Raw genomic sequence first — 18,423 nt, 5'->3', positions numbered from 1 at the left:
TCCTCTGCCATCCACCCATAGGGCTGAGCATACAAAATCTAGCCTGGGCCCCCCTAGGCTCTGGCGTGCAAGGAGAATGTGAGGAATGTCTCTTTCCTTCTCCATCAGGCGCTTCTCGCTTTGCTTCTCACTTGTGTGCGGTCCCCAACTGATTTGATTTTTATTTTTTTCCCCCCTCTGGGACAGCGGCCCCCAACTCTAAAAAGGTTCCCTACTCCTGCAAGTTTAAACCCTGACTCCTTATTTTGAAGGTGAGATTTTTATATAGAGTGGAAACCATTTATATGGGAACTTAGTTTATGGACCCTACTAGAACGTGTCACAATACAGCAGTCATTTTTTTAGCTACAAAAGAAACAGTCCCGTTATGGTGCAACAAGAATAATCCTTTGTAAAATACAGGACTATGTAGCACTTTAAAGACTAACAAGATGGTTTATTAGATGATGAGCTTTCGTGGGCCAGACCCACTTCCTCAGATCAAATAATGATCTGAGGAAGTGGGTCTGGCCCACGAAAGTTCATCTAATAAACCATCTTGTTAGTCTTTAAAGTGCTACATAGTCCTGTATTTTGTTTCAGCTACACCAGACTAACACGGCTACATCTCTATCACAATCCTTTTTAAGTGTTCCTTTAATTAAAAAAAAAGGCTTCTTTTCTGTGCAGGCTTACACAATCCACCTATGGAACAAGATCAGATATGCTTTCCAAACACAGCAAAACATACATCTTATTGTTTGTTATATGTTCATTGTGTAGTACAAGTATACTCTTCTGTGCTCTCCTTGAGGATGGTAGCATCACTCTTTTCTACAATGCTAGAAGATCAACAGAGCAGCACCTCAAGAAATATAAACAAGCAAACGATTGTCTAATATTCCTGACTTTTTAAATAGCTTCTATGCATTACTTAGGAGGGGGTGAGCAGAAAGAGGGAAATGTAAGTGTCCACTGTAGACATTTCAGTCCTTCACATCAAGCTCTTCTGCCTTTAGTTTCTGGTTAAACTAAAGAAAGTCCATCAGTCAGTCTTGGTCTACTTTTTCTTCTGAGTTGCAAAGCTGACCATAGATTTCTAAGCAGCCCCTGCAAATGTACAAAGTAAACTTAGGTCACCAATTCTAATGAAATAATGATCTGGAGAATTACAAAAAGCATTTTAGTGCTGCAAGACATGCAGGAGTAGCACTGGATAGCGATCAGGTTAGCTGAATAAGCAGGCAGAACTATGCAGTTTGCACCCAGAAGGCAGATCAACTGATCCTCAACACAGTTTGAAAAATGAGGAACTATTGCTATGGCAGAGAAAGAGGAATGGTGTTGATATACAGGCCATAGGCAAAGGAGCGAGCAGTAAACTCAAATTTACAAGCTTCGCTGCCCAGTTTTAGGTTTTTTATTTAGGCCACTTAATATGGTTTGAGGCATCTATCTTTTAGTGATGAACACCAGTAGCATGTATGAGAACCTGGAGGTGCAGATACGAATTCGTATTTGAAAATACTGGCCTTTGAATCCTGTGACTTTTAGACCAACCTAGCCTACATCTTTGCCATCTGATACCTGATCAGGAAGATAAATACAATTAACTGCTGGTCTCTCAAAATTGCCAGAAGGATATTTCTTCCTCTAAAGCAGCATTTCCCAATTTTATTTGGCCACAGAACCCTTTTAAACACGAAAGAATTTTGTGGAACTCCTAACAGTCTAATATATGAACCTGAAAAAGTAGACCACAAATAAGTAAAGATTATAATAAACAAGGTCATGAAATCAACATTGTTTAATTGCACATTTTTAAAAAAATCACTATTACAACATTTTATGATTTAAAATAATTAATGGAATTTTCTTGTGGAACCCTTATTTGTACTTTGCAGAACACCATTTGGGAAACACTACTGTAAAGGAAGAGGCAATTCCCTACTAACAGTGGAACGTCTGTAGTCCGGCGTTCCCTGTTTAGCAATTTCTGATGCTTGGCATGATGTGAGTTAGCCAGATGTTCACTTAGCATGAGTGTGTCCAAGTTTCCCACAGTTCTAGAAAGTTTTACAGCCACCAGACCTTGCTCTCATTCTCCTGTGCTAAATCGAAGAGCCCAGGAAGCAGTGGCAGTGTTGATAATGCTGCTAGACAATATTGACCTCCTGTGGTTCAGCAAATTCTGTGGTTTGGCACCAGTGAGGTCCAGCACCCTCAGGATTAGAGAGATTCAACCTGCATTTTTCCAAGAAAAGTATGGTATACATCTGTGGAGTGAGGGAAGATTTTTCTGAAACTACAAAAGGGAGAAAGTTGTGTGTGGGGAAGGAAAATGAATGCCACCATCACAAGGAAAATTACTAAAAATCTCCAGCGCGAGCACATACAGCCCAATAAACTGGTAGGCTACGTCTACATTGGCATCCCTTTCCGGAAAAGGGATGCTAATGAGACGAGTCGGAATTGCAAATCCGTGGGGGATTTAAATATCCCCGCGGCATTTGCATTTACGTGGCTGCCGCTTTTTTCCGGCTTGGGGATAAGCCGGAGAAAAGCGCCAGTCTAGACACGATTCTCTGGAAAATAAGCCCTTTTCCGGAGGATTTCTTATTCCTATTCCGGCTTGAAAGTAGGAATAAGAAATCCTCTGGAAAAGGGCTTATTTTCCAGAGAATCGCGTCTAGACTGGCGCTTTTCTCCAGCTTATCCCCAAGTTGGAAAAAAGCGGCAGCCACGTAAATGCAAATGCCGCGGGGGATATTTAAATCCCCTGCGGATTTGCAATTCCGACTCGTCTCATTAGCATCCCTTTTCCGGAAAGGGACGCCAATGTAGATGTAGCCGTAATGTGTCCCAAAGGCTTTGTCTACACTGCAGGGTTTTTGCGCAAGAAGCCTTTTGCGGAAGAGTTCTTGCGCAAAAACCCGACTAGACCTCAAAGCGCATCGCAAAAGCATGTCCACGCTGTATGGATGCTCTTGCGCAAGAAAGCTCTGATGGCCACTCACAAAATGGTCATCAGAGCACCTGTGCTTTTTCAGAAAGGCTCTTTTTGTGCAAGAAACCCCTGCAGAGCATCCACACAAGCCTTTCTGCGCAAGAGCTGTAGCGCAACAAGGAGTTATGCCTTGTAGAAGGAGGTATACCTACACCACAAAAAGCCCTCTGTTCTGTCGATTGACTAGATTTTTCTAGCGCAAAAATGTGCTTGAAGTGTGGACGCTCTGCGGGTTTTTGCACAAAAACCTTGTAGTGTAGACATAGCCAAAGTGAAAACTTTGCGATGTAAATCAATGTATTTTTGTTTGAAATTCTTGGAGCTGTAGAGCATTTCTGTAACATGAAGCATCCTGAAGGGAAAAAGGAATAGTAATGGTATCTTGACCAGGAAGGGAATATTCCCCCTTGTGCCTGTGGATACTGTCTATCGCCATGAACATTTCCCACACTTTTTCAAAACTGGGGCATTCTTGAAGAAAATTGTGCCTTCTCTGTATCTGTGTTGCTAAAGGTCTATCCATTTTAATCTGTCTGCCTCACACTGCTTTCTAGCCAATACTTATGCGTGCCAATCCCTGACTGATACTAATGGTATTGTGTCTAGTTTGTGTAGTGCTTTCCATCAAAGTAGTGCTACTCCATCCCCCTGCTTGTACAGGAACTAGGAGCTTTAGGTTCCTACTTAGCCAGTTTCTAAGGCTGTCCTTGAAAACTACTTAAGTCATTCTTTCTTTCCATGCTAGATAGTTTTACCAATAAAAAGAAATAAACTGACTTGTAAATAGATAGTTCCTGGTGTAGGCTGGTCCTCAGCTCTTCCAATTCTTGGTTCTTGTGTTGCTGAAGCTGGACCTCATTTTTCAGCTCCCTTAGTCTCTCTTCCATCTCTTCTACCTGCTCCTGTGGACAAGGAAAATGTCTAATGTGTAACTGAAACACAGCTCTTAGTGTTGCCTAAACAGGGAGGGGTGGGAGAAGGAGGATTTGCCCTGTTTACATCAATGTAGCAGGTCTGCCTGTTTACATTCTGGCTGTGTCTAGACTGGCAAGTTTTTCCGCAAAATCATTTGATTTTGCGGAAAAACTTGCCAGCGGTCTACACTGGCCACTTGAATTTCTGCAAGAACACTGATGATCTCATGTAAGATCGTCAGTGTTCTTGCGGGAATACTGTGCTGCTCCCATTCGGGCAAAAGCCCTCTTGTGCAAATCATTTGTGCAAGAGGGCCAGTGTAAACAGCACAGTACTGTTTTCTGCAAAAAAGCCCCGATTGCAAAAATGGCGATCGGGGCTTTTTTGTGGAAAACTGCATCTAGATTGGCCACGGATGCTTTTCCGCAAAAGTGCTTTTGCGGGAAAGCGTCCTGCCAATCTAGACACGATTTTTCCGAAAATGCTTTTAATGGAAAACTTTTCCATTAAAAGCATTTCTGGAAAACCATGCCAGTGTAGACGTAGCCTATGGGTTTGCACAGTTGCAGCTGTACTGATGGCTAGCCACCAGTGTTCCCTCTTAGTTGTGGGGTAGCACAGCTTCCTAGGTGATGACTCAGCCCCGCGCAGTCCGAGGCTCAAGGCTCAGTGCACTGGGCTGGCTGACTGGGTGGGACTGAGTAATCACCTGTGAAGCCTGCTGCCACCCAGATCAGCAGGAGTATTGCTAGACACCCATTTGATTATTTCCCCAGTATAGATAAGGAACCTAGTTTGTCTAGGGAGGAAGTTCTACTTGTGGCTGACTGTGCCAATGCATGCTCAGTAGGCTTATTGGTTTGTGGGGGATGTGTGTCAGCTCACAACGCCTCTCGAATTGATAACCGAAGCGTAATACAAACAAATTGTGAGTGTTTCAGAGTGATCCAATCTATTTTTATCTGAACGTAAAATTGCCAGGAGGAAATTAATGGCAGACCGTACGCTCTGAGTCCTTGTGAGATGTGGAAATAGGAAATACGAGTCAATTTCAGCAAGCACTGTGCTTTCCAAGCTCTGAATGGGAAGAGAAATCTAAAATGAAAAGTTGATGTAAGGCCATGAGCTGATCTGGACATAAATGGCTTGACCTCTTCATACAGAGCCTGCAGCATCTGTTACCTTCAAGCATGATCAGGGGAACTTGCCAAAAGCTTTCCAACAGCAGTGTTCAGAAAGGGTATAGGGAATGAAATCCAAGTCCAGTTTTAGAAGCCACTGACTGCCTTGGCTTGCTTTAACTTAGCTGAAAAGGTGTGGAGTGAAAGGGGGATAGAATTGTGGATCATCTTCCCCTAAATACACTCTAGACATGTAATTGCTTTTCTTTCCCCTACAAAATGGGGGTGAAATACTTAACATTGGACATTTATTGTAGTGGTTATAGATTACCTCTGGCAAGGGAGACAGCTCATGATACCATCTGCATGTTTTGTTAGTCTATAAAGTGCTACCAGACCATTTGTTGTTTTTTTTCCTGTACAGACGAACTCGGCTACCCCCTGAATCTCCTTTGACAGTGTGTGACACTTGTTACTATTAAGGCAGGAGGAAGTCAGCCAGTTGCTTTCACTGAGACCCAATATGTTAAGGAAACAGCTCTGAGGACATTCAGAAAGGCTTTTATTTTTAAAGAGGCACTAGCTTAATTTCATAGATGCCATAGACTCTATTAATAGCTGTGTTAAGAAAAGCAGAGAACAATACTGAAAAAAGTACTGCTAAGGTCTGTAATGGCAGAAATTCTCCCCTTTGTATCGTGGGTTCAGGTTTGGTCTCAAAAAGTGTATTCTCGAAATAGAAAAAGTAAGGAATGTGCTTTGAAGACATGGAAAGAATTTCTATAGAAGGCAAGATTAGAGTTGGATTATTATGTTTAGAGAGGAGATGTGATAGAGGTGTAGGGAAAAGGTCAGCTGTGGGCTTGTTTATCTTCTGTCATAGTACAAGAACGAGAGGAAATGAAGGTAGCAGATATTAAAATGGAAAAGGAAACTTTGAACTGTGGTGTACGTTGCTAAGAGAGGGTGTGGCAAAGAGCCTATTAAGATTCAGAGGAGTAATAGTAATTTATATGAATTATATCCATCATTAAACCAACTGGGTTTAAAAATATATAAGGCATAAACACTTCTATTTTCAGGGCATAAACCAGTCACTACCTGCATTTGTTTAGAAAGAAATCCCTTCTCCTTTCTACCCCCAGAGAAAGTTGTTACATAAGTAGTCATAATGAAGGTTTAAAACCCTGAACCTGTGACCATTGGAGGATACAGGATACCAGAGTGGACCACTGGCAATTTGTAGGAAGACTATTTCTCGCTCTTGGGGGAAAATAGCCCCACTTGAGACAGTAGACGCCTGCAGCCCTTCTTATCAACATCAGAGGCTTAGTATTAATAGTGTATTTGGTTTATGCATTTTAAATGCCAACAAGACGAGAGGATAAATAACAGGCCTAGACCACTTAAGGCTTTATAAACTAACCAGCACCTGTAACTAACCCCAGAAGCAGACTGGGTACTCTGGACACTGCTATAATTGTAGAAGCTCACTCAGTATAAAAGGAGCTGCTATATTCAGCACAAAATGAAGCTATTAGGTGCTTTTCAGGTAGCCCCAAGGAAAAATGTTACGTGGTGACCTGCTGCAAGTTGGGCTGTTTTGATGCATCTCTCTTTGTTTGTGATGTGCTTATCTCTGTAGTATCTGAGCATGCACGTCTAAGGCAGAGAGAAATCTTTAGATGTGGGTATTACATACCTGTAAAGTAGCATGTGTTTGCATATTGGATATGTAGCATTGTCCTGTTAGTCCCAGGCTATTACAAAGGTGGAGGAGCTAATATCTCTTATTGGGCAAATTTCGGTTGGTAAGAGAGAAACTTACACTGAGCTCTTCCTCAGGCTCTGTGTAAACTCAAAAACTTGACTCTCTCTATGCCTATGTATTTTCAGTAGACAGAGACACGTCCTCCTGGGACATCTAAATAGAGAGAGGACCAGATCTGGTGGTGTTAATTGATTTTGCTACCTTGAAGTGTCTGACGTTTCACTGAATTACACAGAGGATTTGTTTCTTGATGTGTCTAATAGATCAGTCAAAGCTTGGAAGCTTTTTTAAAAAACCAAACTTTTAGCAGGACTTGTATTTAACATCTGATTCAAATACAAATACGTAAGACAACAGCTACAAGTTGAAAAGCAGCAGCTTTGGTGCGACACTGCTTCATAGGGTTTAAACTCTTTGGAAATGAACATGCATGTGATAAACTTGTGTTGTGCTTTAGGCCCTTAATTAAGATTTGCTTTTTGACTAACAAAGCTAAAGTTATTTCTGCTCCTCTGTGTTTCTCATATTGTGCAAGATGGGGACTGGCTTTGTTGTTAGGCACATAGATAACACCGCCATATGTTCGAAGAGGAGATCGGTAACATGTCAGGTTAAACTAGAAAAATATTTTCTTTGACCATAGTTATGAATCCCTAGCAGTATTGCCTGGTGTCCTCTTTATTTCTAACTTCTCTTTTTTTCTGCCTGCCTAACAGCAGCCATTGCTTTGCTTTGCCTTGCCTCTTTCAAGGAGAGGGGACATCCTGGTTTTCTTGGGCTACTACATGCCTCGGCAAGTAGAAGAGGTCTGGCTTTCTATTACCCCTGTTATTCTCTGCCATCTTTTCTTTTGCCTCTGAGTACAGTGTCTTCTATACCCTAATTTCCATGGGTTTCAAAGCAAGACTCCCAACTCTTGTGTATAAGGTATCTGTATAGCACCAACGATGAAAGTAACTAACTTCACATTTCTTACGGGTACTGTCCTATTGCAATCCGGGTTCCTGCCAGCTCTTTAAATAGCTCCCTGCTGGCTTTTGCCACAGCTCAGCCAGCTCTTACTGGCGCTACGTACCAGGGCACACCCGCTTACTTTCATCTCTGGATAGGGACCAATCACTGTAGTATGCAGGTGCTGAATCCAGGACCCCGGCCACCTCCATGGAAGCAGCACAGACCAGACCTAGACTAGAATGGTGATTAAGCTGTATTAATAGGCCTGTAAAGCATACCCTGTACTGGAGAACTTCATCATCCCGTTTTTGCTTAATGAGCACGATCTGTTCTTCCAGGCTTCTGTTCTGTAGCTGCAGCCTGCTGGTCTCTCCCAGCAGTGGTCGCAGTGCCTCCTTCAGCCCGTGAATCTCTCCCTGCGTTTGTTGCAAAGCCTTAGCGCTGGCTTCTCTCCTTTCTAAAAGGCACACGAGCTGCGGCTCATAGTGTTTTTCCAGGCCCTGGCGGCTCTCTGCCACAAAGCTCTCGAACTCCACGGAAAGCCTTCGGCTCTCCTGCAAGAAATGGCTGTCCCCTCGGTACTGAGGCCTCTCCAGACGCTGCCTGACCTGTTCTTTCTGCTTTTCACAAGTCTCTCTCAGCTGCAATATTTCCTCTGAGAGCTGGCTGACCCTGGTTTCCAGTTCCTCCTGATAGACGGCATATTGGGCCATGTCGTGCCGTCTTGTTTCCACCTGGTACTGGCAAGCCACACACTCCCTGGTCACCTTGAATAACTTCTGCTTGACTTGTCGGATCTCGTTCCTCAGATTGTCCCTCTCCAGCTCCACCTTGGCCTGCAGTCGGTAGGCTGCCAGGATTGCCTCGTGAGCTTGTCTGATTTCTTGAAGGGCAGGCTCCCGGAGCAGTGTGAGTTCCTGGATGAGGCTGTCCCTCTCCTCCTCCAGCTGCTCCACTGCCACGATGCATTCCTGGAAGTGCTCTCCCAGCTCCTCAATGCTCAGCGTCAGAGGCTCGGCACCCTCTAGGCCCAAGGGAGAATCTGTGCCATCCACATGCTGCTGCAAGGACGTGTCTGTGATATTCAGCTCCAGCGGGGCGCCTGCAGCTTCCACGTTCAGCTCCAGCAGGGTGTTCATGACATCCATAGTTAGCTCCAAGGGGGCGTGTGCAACGTCAGGCTCTAACAGGGCATCTGTAACCTCCTGCTGGAGCTCTAAGGATGTCCCTGCATCATCCCCATGCTGCTCCAAAGGCGGTTCCGAATCGGCCATCAGGTCCCTGGAAACGAGACACTAACAACATCAGAATAACATTCCCTGCAAGTTTCAGCCTGCTCTGCGCTGGTAAGGAACAGTTCCTCAAACTGATTTCCCTGAACCAGGTACCTTTGTGGAGTGTTTAAAATAAGCACCTTTTTCCACTGCAGGGCCCCACCTCTGCTGTTCTTAGCTGCCTTTACGCATGTAAAACACCCTTCCTGTCCTTTACAAGAGACCCTGCTTTCCGAAGTGGCTTATGAGTTGAGCACGAAGGCTACAGCAGCGGCTGCTATCAATGCGTTATCCATGGTCTTACAGCAAGTTTGCTTTAAAAACCAAAGCTGTTTTGTTCGACAAAATAAAAAAAGTGACACATTGATGCAAACGGACTGGGAAGGAGAGAGTAGTCGTCATTTTAAAAACCAGTTGCAGTTCCAGTGGTACTCAGCCTGGAGAGCCACCACTTGCAATTCCACATGATGAAGGAGTTACAGAATAAACAGCCTGGGACAACACCTTGCAGAGTTGCACTGCGGTGACTGGTCTAATAGTAACAACTTTTCCCATAATGCAAACCGTTATTCCGTGGCAGGATGTGACCAGTGAGTGACTCTGCTGAAACACTGGTTCATAGACACTACAGCGATTGTTGCATTGTATATACCAGGGTAGACTTAAATTGTTTCACCGTGGTTTCTGGTAGTAAAATGGTGTTGCTGATCCCTGCTTGTTACTTCAGAGGGAATAGACCACGTGGTCCTGATCTATTTACTCACGGTTTTTTCACATTGCTTTGCGCCATAAACACAGAAGTGTAGAATGTCTGACTATGGCTATATGTACCCCTAGACCAACACTTGGCTAAACTTTCTAGTTTATATGAGTGAAGGTGTTTGTGCTGCTAGAGGTTGGGTGTGGAAACATCTTTCTTCTGTACTTGGTACATGAGCTTGCAGTTGGCTGCTGTAGGGATGGGTGCATTTGACATGCCTAGAGTCATATTACTGCTTGTCAAAATGTGTTGGTGTCATGTCCTAGAACTGAAGCTCTTTGGGGCCTGGACTGTCTTCTGTTCAGTGTTTGCAGAGTATAACATAGTCCCCAGCCTTGGTTAGGATGCTGAGGTGCTACAGTAATACAGAATAATAGTAATAGAGGTGTGTTCCTGCCTCTCTCCGCCGCCCGCACGCTGTGACTGTAACTGTAACTTATGTGCTATGTCTTTCTTTTATTTTTAGGAGGGAATTTACTATGAACGTCAAATGAAAGGCTTTTACTAGGTATTGCTGCAGTGAGAGTGTGTGTACAAAATGTCAAGCAAACAGAAATGTATAGTGCCAAGTTATAGAGATTTCCAAGTCAAACCTGCCTGGTTTTCAGTCATGCTGACAGCCTCCCAGCAAGGGAATGTGCTCTTAGCCTACATGCAGGCTCTCCAAGATGGCTGAGGATGGAATATAACATTTAACACTGAGTAGAGAAGCTTCGACTTTCCCAGGAAGGAGTCGTAACTCCCTTCTGCAACTGCGAGCTGATCATTTATCCTCTGTGTTCTGTGTGAGTCCCTAATATGCCTTCTTGTTACAGAATGCTTCAGCTGTAGCTAGTCTACGCACACGTGCACTGGGGTGGTGAGGAGAGAATGATCTATTGCAAAAAGGCTGTTACGCTGTTTTAAAAAAAACCCATAGAGTCTATTCTAGGGTATGTAAGCTGCAACCACACCCGATTTGGAGTAGAGTTGGAGAGGAAGAATGCAGAAATAGCAGGCGATAGCATGCTCGCTGCCAGCGTGGAAATGAGCTAAGGTCTAGTCATCTAGAAATAAATTAGCGTAGGCTGGCACAATAACAGCGCTCCCCTCTGTTCGCTAAAACAATTCTAAGATGAGAGAGAACAGATTATTTTCATGGGTACGCTCCCTCTTCCCAAATAAGGCAGTTTTCTGAAATCATGACACATTCCTAACCTCAACAGATACTCACCCTACTTCTATTTCCTAAGGGAGACGAAGACAGCTCATGGAAAGGTGAGGACAAAAGCAGAGCTCTTTTCCAGCTGGTACCAGCAACTTTTTGGCAGATTAAACCCCTTGTGGCTCAGCTGCATGTGTGGGAGTAAAATCGAGAAATAACCTCTGCCTCAGCTGGTCCTGCTGTTGTGGGATTGAATCCTGAAACTGATCAACTGCCCCAGACCAAACTCTGCAGTCCCACCTTCCAGATCTGGGCTTAGGGATTCACACCCACTCACCATGCCACTCCTCCTCTTCTCATTTGTGTGTTCTGACACACACTCACTCTGTCTCTCTCTTCCCCCCCCCCCCCAGCTCACACAAGACATCTCTTACCTGGCAGGTAACATACCTTCCTTATGGTCCCATGGTGAAGTACAGTACACTCCTCAGCACAGACTGGAATGGCTGGTAATCCTAACCTGAATGTATTGGCTAAGGCACGCTCCTGGCAGATCTTGTAACCCTATCAAATGAATGAAACCGCGCCCTGCAGGAGCTGAGCTGCCTTGCATTCTGAGCAGAGCTGCTGGATTTCGAGTTAATCCCTGCTCACAGGGTGGAAGTGGCTCTGCAGCCGTCCACATTTGCCACCTTTACCCTGTCTGGTCCCAGACAAAGGAAAAGCACGGCCTCAATTTGCAATTGTTAGCTCTCACCTTTCTCTCCCGGAGCCCAGTTCCTCGTGCGCTGGACTGGACGTGGGTTTAGCATGGGCGTGTGTATTTGCTATTAATAAACTGTTAGAAACCAGAGCCCCCTGCCTCCAAGCAGCAATCTCCCTTTCTTTGCCTGGACCCCAGCTGCAATGCCAGCTACAGGCTGACACTGGATCCCTCCCAGCGTGGGTAGGGAGGAGGAGGAGGGCGGAGAAAGGGAGAGCTGGCTCCTTGCTCCCGATCATTTTTAGCAGGCAACAAGTCACAGCAAATGCAGCTGGGTCCTTCCTGAAGTCAAAAGTCAGTTTATGAGCTGGGAGTCTGGATCTAAAGCAAGCCCATCCTGTGAGGCATTTCCCAGAGGTGGTGCAGGAATTACCCTGCTCAAGACGGAGCACAAGCTCTGGGCTGCTGTGCTCCTTTGGTGTGTGTGTGTGTGTGTGTGTGTGTGTGTGTGTGTGTGTGTGTGTGTGTGTTTTTTTTTTTTTTTTTTTGGTAGAAGGATTTGAAGTGATGGTTTTCTATGTGCAGCCTTAAGCCCGCCCTTTCCCTGCCCTTATTGGGCGCTCTTCCCTGACTGGCACAATGTCCTCAGCCATCCCGAGGCAGCCATGGGGATGCTTGCACAGACACGCAGCTGTCTGGTGAGCTACACACAAGAAAGCAGATGGAGTGGAATGGGTGGGAGCAGGTGGAGTGGGGGACATAAGGGGGGCGATGTTCCTTCCAAGTTCGTGGCTAGTGATCAGTATTCATGGATTGGAACAGAGAATACTACAAGATTCTTTTTCAAAGAACCCACAGAATCCCTTACAAATATTTGAGATTGAACGGGTTTTAGGAACCAATCAGAGTCAGGACTCACGGGTTCTACTCCTGCCAATGCCACAGACTTACTAGTGCAGGAGTTTTCCAACTTTTTTTTGCCTCGTGACCCAGTTGAAGAAAATTGTTGGGGCCGCGACCCAATGTAATTTGCCTGGAGCGTGGGCTCCGGCGTGGGGCTGAGGATGGAGCTTTGGGGTGCAGGAGGGGGCTCCAGCTTTGGGGAAGTCGGGGCTGGGGCAGCGGGGGCTTATCTTGAGTGGCTCCTGCTCCGTGGTGAGGCTAATGTAGCTTCCGGCTTCTCCTGGCACCGCAGGCCATGCTGCGCCCCAGAAGCAGCAGGCTCCCAGCCAATGGGAGAGTGGAGCTAGTGCTTGGGGCAGGGGCAGTGCAAGGAGCCCTATGCATTTTCCCGCCCCCTCCCTCAACTTAGGAGCCAGGCTTTTTGCTGGTAATAGTGCAGTCTGCGGTGCCTGCCCCCGACGTAGCTGCATTGCTCGGAGATGGGAAAAATTCACATCCTAAGGAGATGTAGTTATGCCCATCTAAGCCTCCGTGTGAAAACCATCTCACCACCCCCACTCGAGGAGGTGGATTAACCACAGCGAGAGAAAAACTCCTTCCATCCCCGAGTGACGTTCCGATATGCTTGGGCCACAGAGGCAGAGCCGCAGTGCCCTTACTGTGCCTGTGCAGCGATACAGCCTCACTGTCACAAGGAACTCACTGAATGTCAGTGGGATGTAGGCTCCTAAACCAATGAGCTGTTTCTGAAAAATGTTAAAGTGACTAGCTCTAGATGAACGAGCGCAGGGGTTTTCAAACCCAGGAGTGGGGGGTGGAATGTTGGACACTGGGGCTCCTTGCTGCAGGGGGATCAGGTGAGCAACGGGGGGGCTAAGGCAGCTACTGGCTGGCAGCCCAGCAGGTCCCTTGGGCGGGCTCCCTACCTGCCATACCCCCTGCTCAAGTGCTTGGCTGCAGGGACCCTGTTTATCTCTGTAGCACACCCCTTGGGGGGGGGGACGACTCTCCAGGCACTGACTGTTCCACAAGCACAGTCCAGGTAGCTCCCATTGGTTGGCTTCTGGCCAATGAGAGCTGCAAAATTGTGCTGAGGGTGGGAACAACACTCAGAGCCCCCCCACGGATACCCGGTGTGCAGAGATGCATGTGGCCCCTGCCGCTGATGGCTTGGTGGACCCTGATCTAGGCTAATCTAAGTTTTAGACATGGGCCAGGTCAGGTCTTAGATTTAGACTTTGGCCAGATCTAGACTTAAAAGCTAGGTTGACTGTTTTTATGTCACTCAGGGATGTGAAAAATTCATACTTCTGAGCAAAGTCGTTAAGCTGATATGAACCCAGGTGTAGACAGCACTAAGTCAGCAGAAAAATTCTTCCATCAACCTACCTCTAGGGGAGGTAGCTTAATTACAGCCAGGGAAATCCCCTCCTGTCGCTGTAGTAGTGTCTGCACTGACGTGGTCAGTGGTATAGCTGTCATGTTTCTAGTGAAGATATAACCTGTGTCTACGCTACCAATTTCTGTCGGTCAGGATTCTGAGAGCATGCGATCCCTGAGTGAGCTGTGCTGGCAAAAGTTTGTAGTGCGCATGCAGCTGTACTACCAATACTGCGCTTTTATTAGGTTGGCTTGTTTTATGCATGGGCGAGTAGATTTGCCACACTGGTGCAAAACTAGTATAGCTGTGTCTACACTAGGTCTTTGCGGGGATAATGTACACGTAGTTCTACACGGGTAAAGTGCTCCTAGTGTAAACATAAGCTTAGGTTCTTAAGTGACTTACACACACCTGAAATTTCTCCTGTACTTTTGTGCCTGTTGGTTCCCGTGTGTAAACGGGGTTAAAATAACACAAAGTGCTTTAGGCAAAACAAAGCACTTTGAGATCTGCAGGTGAAAAGTGAATATACAGGTGCCAGGTGCTATTATTGTTAAGAATAAAGTTCTCTTTATTTTGCTACTGCATTTCAGTCTTTGAGCTCTATTCTGGAGCAAGCCGGAGCTGGGTTGTGCTTCACCAGTGAATCTGCTCTGCCGGTAACATTTTTCTCTGCCCTTTAGAATGAGATGGGGCTTTGTTTCAAGTTTGCCCCCCATTAAATATATTCACATTTACTAACATTTAACCTCAGTATACGAATGTGTTCCACTAAAGCTTAGTTGCCTCTGAAATGTGGCTATTGTCAGTCTCCCCCATCCCCATGCTTTAGGAAAATTGGCATATGAATATGCAAAATTCAAAGATTCAGAATACCTCCTGTAACATTAATTTTAATGTTAGTTTGCTGAATGTATATATCCTATTCTTGTGCATGTACCATTCTCATATGTGAAGCTAGAAACATTCAGTGTGAATCTGTTCCTAGTTCTAATGTGCTAATGAGGGCCATTGATGATATTTTATGTACCTAATACCTCAGTTCTCAAACCAATGACCTGTGGATGGTCTGTTCATCCTGTTAGCCCAAACTGTGCTTGGTCCTAAAAGGACGTGCAACCATGCCACCTGGTACTACATAAGAACGACCATACTGGGTCAGACCAAAGGTCCATCTAGCCCAGTAGCCTGTCTGCCGACAGTGGCCAGCACCAGGTGCCCCAGAGAGGGTGGACCGAAGACAATGATCAAGCGATTTGTCTCCTGCCATCCCTCTCCAGCCTCTGACAAACAGAAGCCAAGGACACCATTTTATTCCCTGGCTAATAGCCTTTTATGGACCTAACCTCCATGAAATTATCTAGCTTCTCTTTAAAAACTATTATAGTCCTAGCCTTCACAGCCTCCTCTGGCAAGGAGTTCCACAGGTTGACTACACGCTGTGTGAAGAACTTTCTTTTATTAGTTTTAAACCTGCTACCCATTAATTTCATTTGGTGTCCTCTAGTTCTTCTATTTAGGGAACTAATAAATAACTTTTCTTTATCTGCCCTCTCCACACCACTCATGATTTTATATACCTCTATCATATCCCCCCTCAGTCTCCTCTTTTCTAAACTGAAAAGTCCCAGTCGCTTTAACCTCTCCTCATATGGGACCCGTTCCAAACCCCTAATCATTTTAGTTGCCCTTTTCTGAACCCTTTCCAAGGCCAAAATATCTTTTTTGAGGTGAGGAGACCACATCTGTACACAGTATTCAAGATGTGGGCGTACCATAGTTTTACTGGAATCCATCTTGAACCTGGTATTTTTCCATGGGAATGGGGGGAGGCGGAATCAAGGGTTCTCACCCTGGGGGGAAGTCTATTTAAGCAATGAGAAGCCATCAATCCTTTGGCTTCACCTGGCCTATGAAGCTGTCTGGCCCACCCTAAGAGAATACAAAATACTTTGAAGAAGCGGCAGACCCAGGCCAGAGTAAAGATCAACTCTAACTCAAAACTTTTACCTGAGATGAGAACAGCTGTTTAGGGTAAGAATTTGAATGCAACACGTTTTTTAGTTTAATTTAGGAACTTACTTTGAGCTGACTGTGTTCACTTGCAACCTTTTGTTTATTATCAAGCCCTATATAAATAATTATCTGGGGAGGGGAGTAACCAATGTGCATATCTCTCTTTCATTGATAAAGTGGGCAGACCTTATGAGCTTTATCTATGTAAAAGTTTTAGACAGGTTAAGATGGATTTATTTGAGGGTTTGGTCTCTCTTGAGGTGGGGGGAGGCTGGTTTCCTGGGGGATGAGCCCACCTGGAACTGAACTGGTTCAGTATTTGTGTTGCTCTGCAAGGGAGCATTAACCCCAACTCTGTGCTTTGCCTGGGGGAGATCAGAGGATCTGGCCAATCAGACAGAGAGGTGGGAAGACACCCAGGATGTTGGGTGACTGTGGAATGATCAGCACGTTGGGGGACGACTCCAAGGGGACTTCTGTGATTTGACCTATCACGGCTATAAAGAATGTAACAGAGACTGCAGAGGGGAGATGAGCCAGGCTCTGCCAATCAGGTTCTGCTGCTGCAGATGCCCTTTCCTTTCCAGTGGTGGCAGATCCTAGCCTCAGTCCCTAACGCGGTAGCTGTGTCTCTCCCCCTCCAGATTCTCAGGGCAGCTTTGGCCTTGTTCAGCTGCAGCAAGTGCAGAAGTGGAAGATGACACCAGCTACTCCCTAATGGTGATTGAGTAACCCTGTGAGGAGGCTCTTTCCAGCATAAAAGACTGCTCTAGAACACCATCCACAAAGGAGTGGAAAAACATCATACTAGATAGAGCAAGACTGTCACAAGATATAGCTACGGAAAGGAGATGTATCATACAGGCAAGTCTATACAGGTGGGGCTTCCCTGGTCCAGCATCTTAGGGACCTGAGTGGTCCTGAACCATGGAGTTTGTCGGACCAGGAGAGGTGTGGGGGGCTCCTCTCCTAGCTGTCAGCTCTGGCCACTAAGCTCGGCCACAGCTGCACTCCCCGCTGTGATGGCCCCGCTGCCTCTGACCCGGCTGGGGCTGCACTGTTGGCCACCACACTTTGCTCCCCACTGCGCCGGCTCCTCTGAACCTGGCCAACTGGGAATCTCTCTGGTCCAGCAATATCCATGATGCTACTGGACCAGAGAGTCCTGGATTTTAGGGCTTCAACCTGTACACATTTCTGGGGTTTTGAATGAACTTTAAGACACTTTTTTAAAAGTCTCCTCCATGGAATGACGGGCTTTGTTTCACCGAGACACTCATTTAGAATCCCACTATTGACTTCTCGGCATCTCCTTCCCTGAGATTGTCAGCCCTTGACCACCTTGTGTTCCTATTGCATTGATAGGCCTTGCAATCGCTGCACCTTGACGTTACAAAAATAAAACTAATGGGTAAATCAAGCAAACCTCTATGGTAGGAACTAAATCAGATCTTACCTTTGCTGTCCCAGCCCTCTGCGTGCCCAGTCCTTGACATCCTCCCCGACAGTTGTTAGCTGGCTCCACTTCTCTACTTATGAATTGCCAAGCAACACCCACCACGCTCTTGAAACATTCATAAATGTCAATGTAGCCTCCAACGTCAGCTTGCCCCTGTCTCGTTAATCCTCCCTGGGCAAAACCCTCGTGCAGGGATCATGTTACCCATTTCTGTTTGCCGTTAGGTTTGAATCAGAGCTAAGACTTGCCAGCATAACCACTGAAGGAAGCACAGTTTTAAGTGACAAATATTGTTGTTAAAAAAGGAACTTTTTTTCAGTACAGTCCATGCTCCCCCCCTCGCCTGCCTGCCCAGAATTCCCGCTGGTGGAGTGCCTTTTGACTCAATAGCCCAGGAATGCTATTAACTTGAACAAGTTGAGTGTGTGTGTGTATAAATATATAACTCTCCAAAGCTTCCAGGGGGATAAAACCTGTGGATCATGTGTGCTGGGTAGAAAAAGCCTTGTATGGGATGAAATCAAAAAAGGTTACTTCTGAAGTGCCAACTTCACACCTCCTTTCTGACTTATCCGTGAAATATTTCAGGGGAGGGAGGAATGTGAAAAAGTTCAGCTGGGCTTTCCTTCGGGCCAGGAGGTGCAGATTCTGTTGGGGATCTGTTTGTGAGCATAGCTAGGCAACCGTCAGCTAGGGTGTCATTGGGAGAGGAAGGGGCATTACATCTGATATGCCCAAGGCTGCTAATACAATGCAGCTTGTTCCAGCAAATCCAGAGCTGAGATCTCAGCAACACTGTGACCCTCTCATAGCTGCAGCGAAATGGCATCTCTTTTTGGACTTGCTTAAGTAAGGCTCCCCACAATTGCTTCTCTTTGGCCTCCTTTGTTTGTGAAGTTAGTGCAGGTCGGAAGATTGGGTGGATTCCTATTTGCATGGAGCAAGCTGAAAAACGCTCTTTGGTGTGTGGGAGACTGTACTTTGCTCCTGTAAACAGCACTACTGAGGGCTTATCAGGAACACTGCTGAAACCACA

General features: G+C 45.8%; 1 protein-coding gene across 5 annotated transcripts; it reads right to left on the bottom strand.

Moving 5' to 3' along the window:
• Positions 1 to 589: 589 nt before the first annotated feature.
• SYNC (syncoilin, intermediate filament protein) lies at positions 590 to 17,521 on the bottom strand. Of its 5 annotated transcripts, none has more exons than XM_014570710.3 (4): positions 11,683 to 11,994; positions 8,026 to 9,028; positions 3,764 to 3,888; positions 590 to 1,089 (listed from the first exon to the last, which is right to left on the bottom strand). In XM_014570710.3, the coding sequence occupies exons 1-4, from the start codon at positions 11,925 to 11,927 to the stop codon at positions 1,029 to 1,031; spliced, it is 1,434 nt and encodes a 477-aa protein (XP_014426196.2). In that variant the 5' UTR covers positions 11,928 to 11,994; the 3' UTR covers positions 590 to 1,028. The 5 variants fall into 5 exon arrangements, with proteins under 5 accessions (XP_014426196.2, XP_006117591.2, XP_006117592.2 ...); XM_006117529.4 differs by lacking the exon at positions 11,683 to 11,994 and adding an exon at positions 11,360 to 11,676 and having other exon boundaries at positions 592 to 1,089; XM_006117530.4 differs by lacking the exon at positions 11,683 to 11,994 and adding an exon at positions 17,385 to 17,521 and having other exon boundaries at positions 593 to 1,089.
• Between the last annotated feature and the right edge of the window lie 902 nt (positions 17,522 to 18,423).

This window comes from Pelodiscus sinensis, chromosome 25 (assembly GCF_049634645.1).
Source record: "Pelodiscus sinensis isolate JC-2024 chromosome 25, ASM4963464v1, whole genome shotgun sequence".
NCBI lineage: Eukaryota > Metazoa > Chordata > Testudines > Trionychidae > Pelodiscus > Pelodiscus sinensis.
This window is presented reverse-complemented; position numbering and strand designations above follow the sequence as displayed.

Excerpts from the sequence above, each read along its gene's own strand:
- SYNC (XM_014570710.3), bottom strand. The coding sequence starts at position 11,927 with ATGATCGGGAGCAAGGAGCCAGCTCTCCCTTTCTCCGCCCTCCTCCTC. Across the intron at positions 3,889-8,025 it reads ATGAAGTTCTCCAGTACAGG|GAGCAGGTAGAAGAGATGGA; the intron begins GTATGCTTTACA and ends CCTTGTCCACAG. Across the intron at positions 1,090-3,763 it reads CAGGAACTATCTATTTACAA|GGGCTGCTTAGAAATCTATG; the intron begins GTCAGTTTATTT and ends GTACATTTGCAG.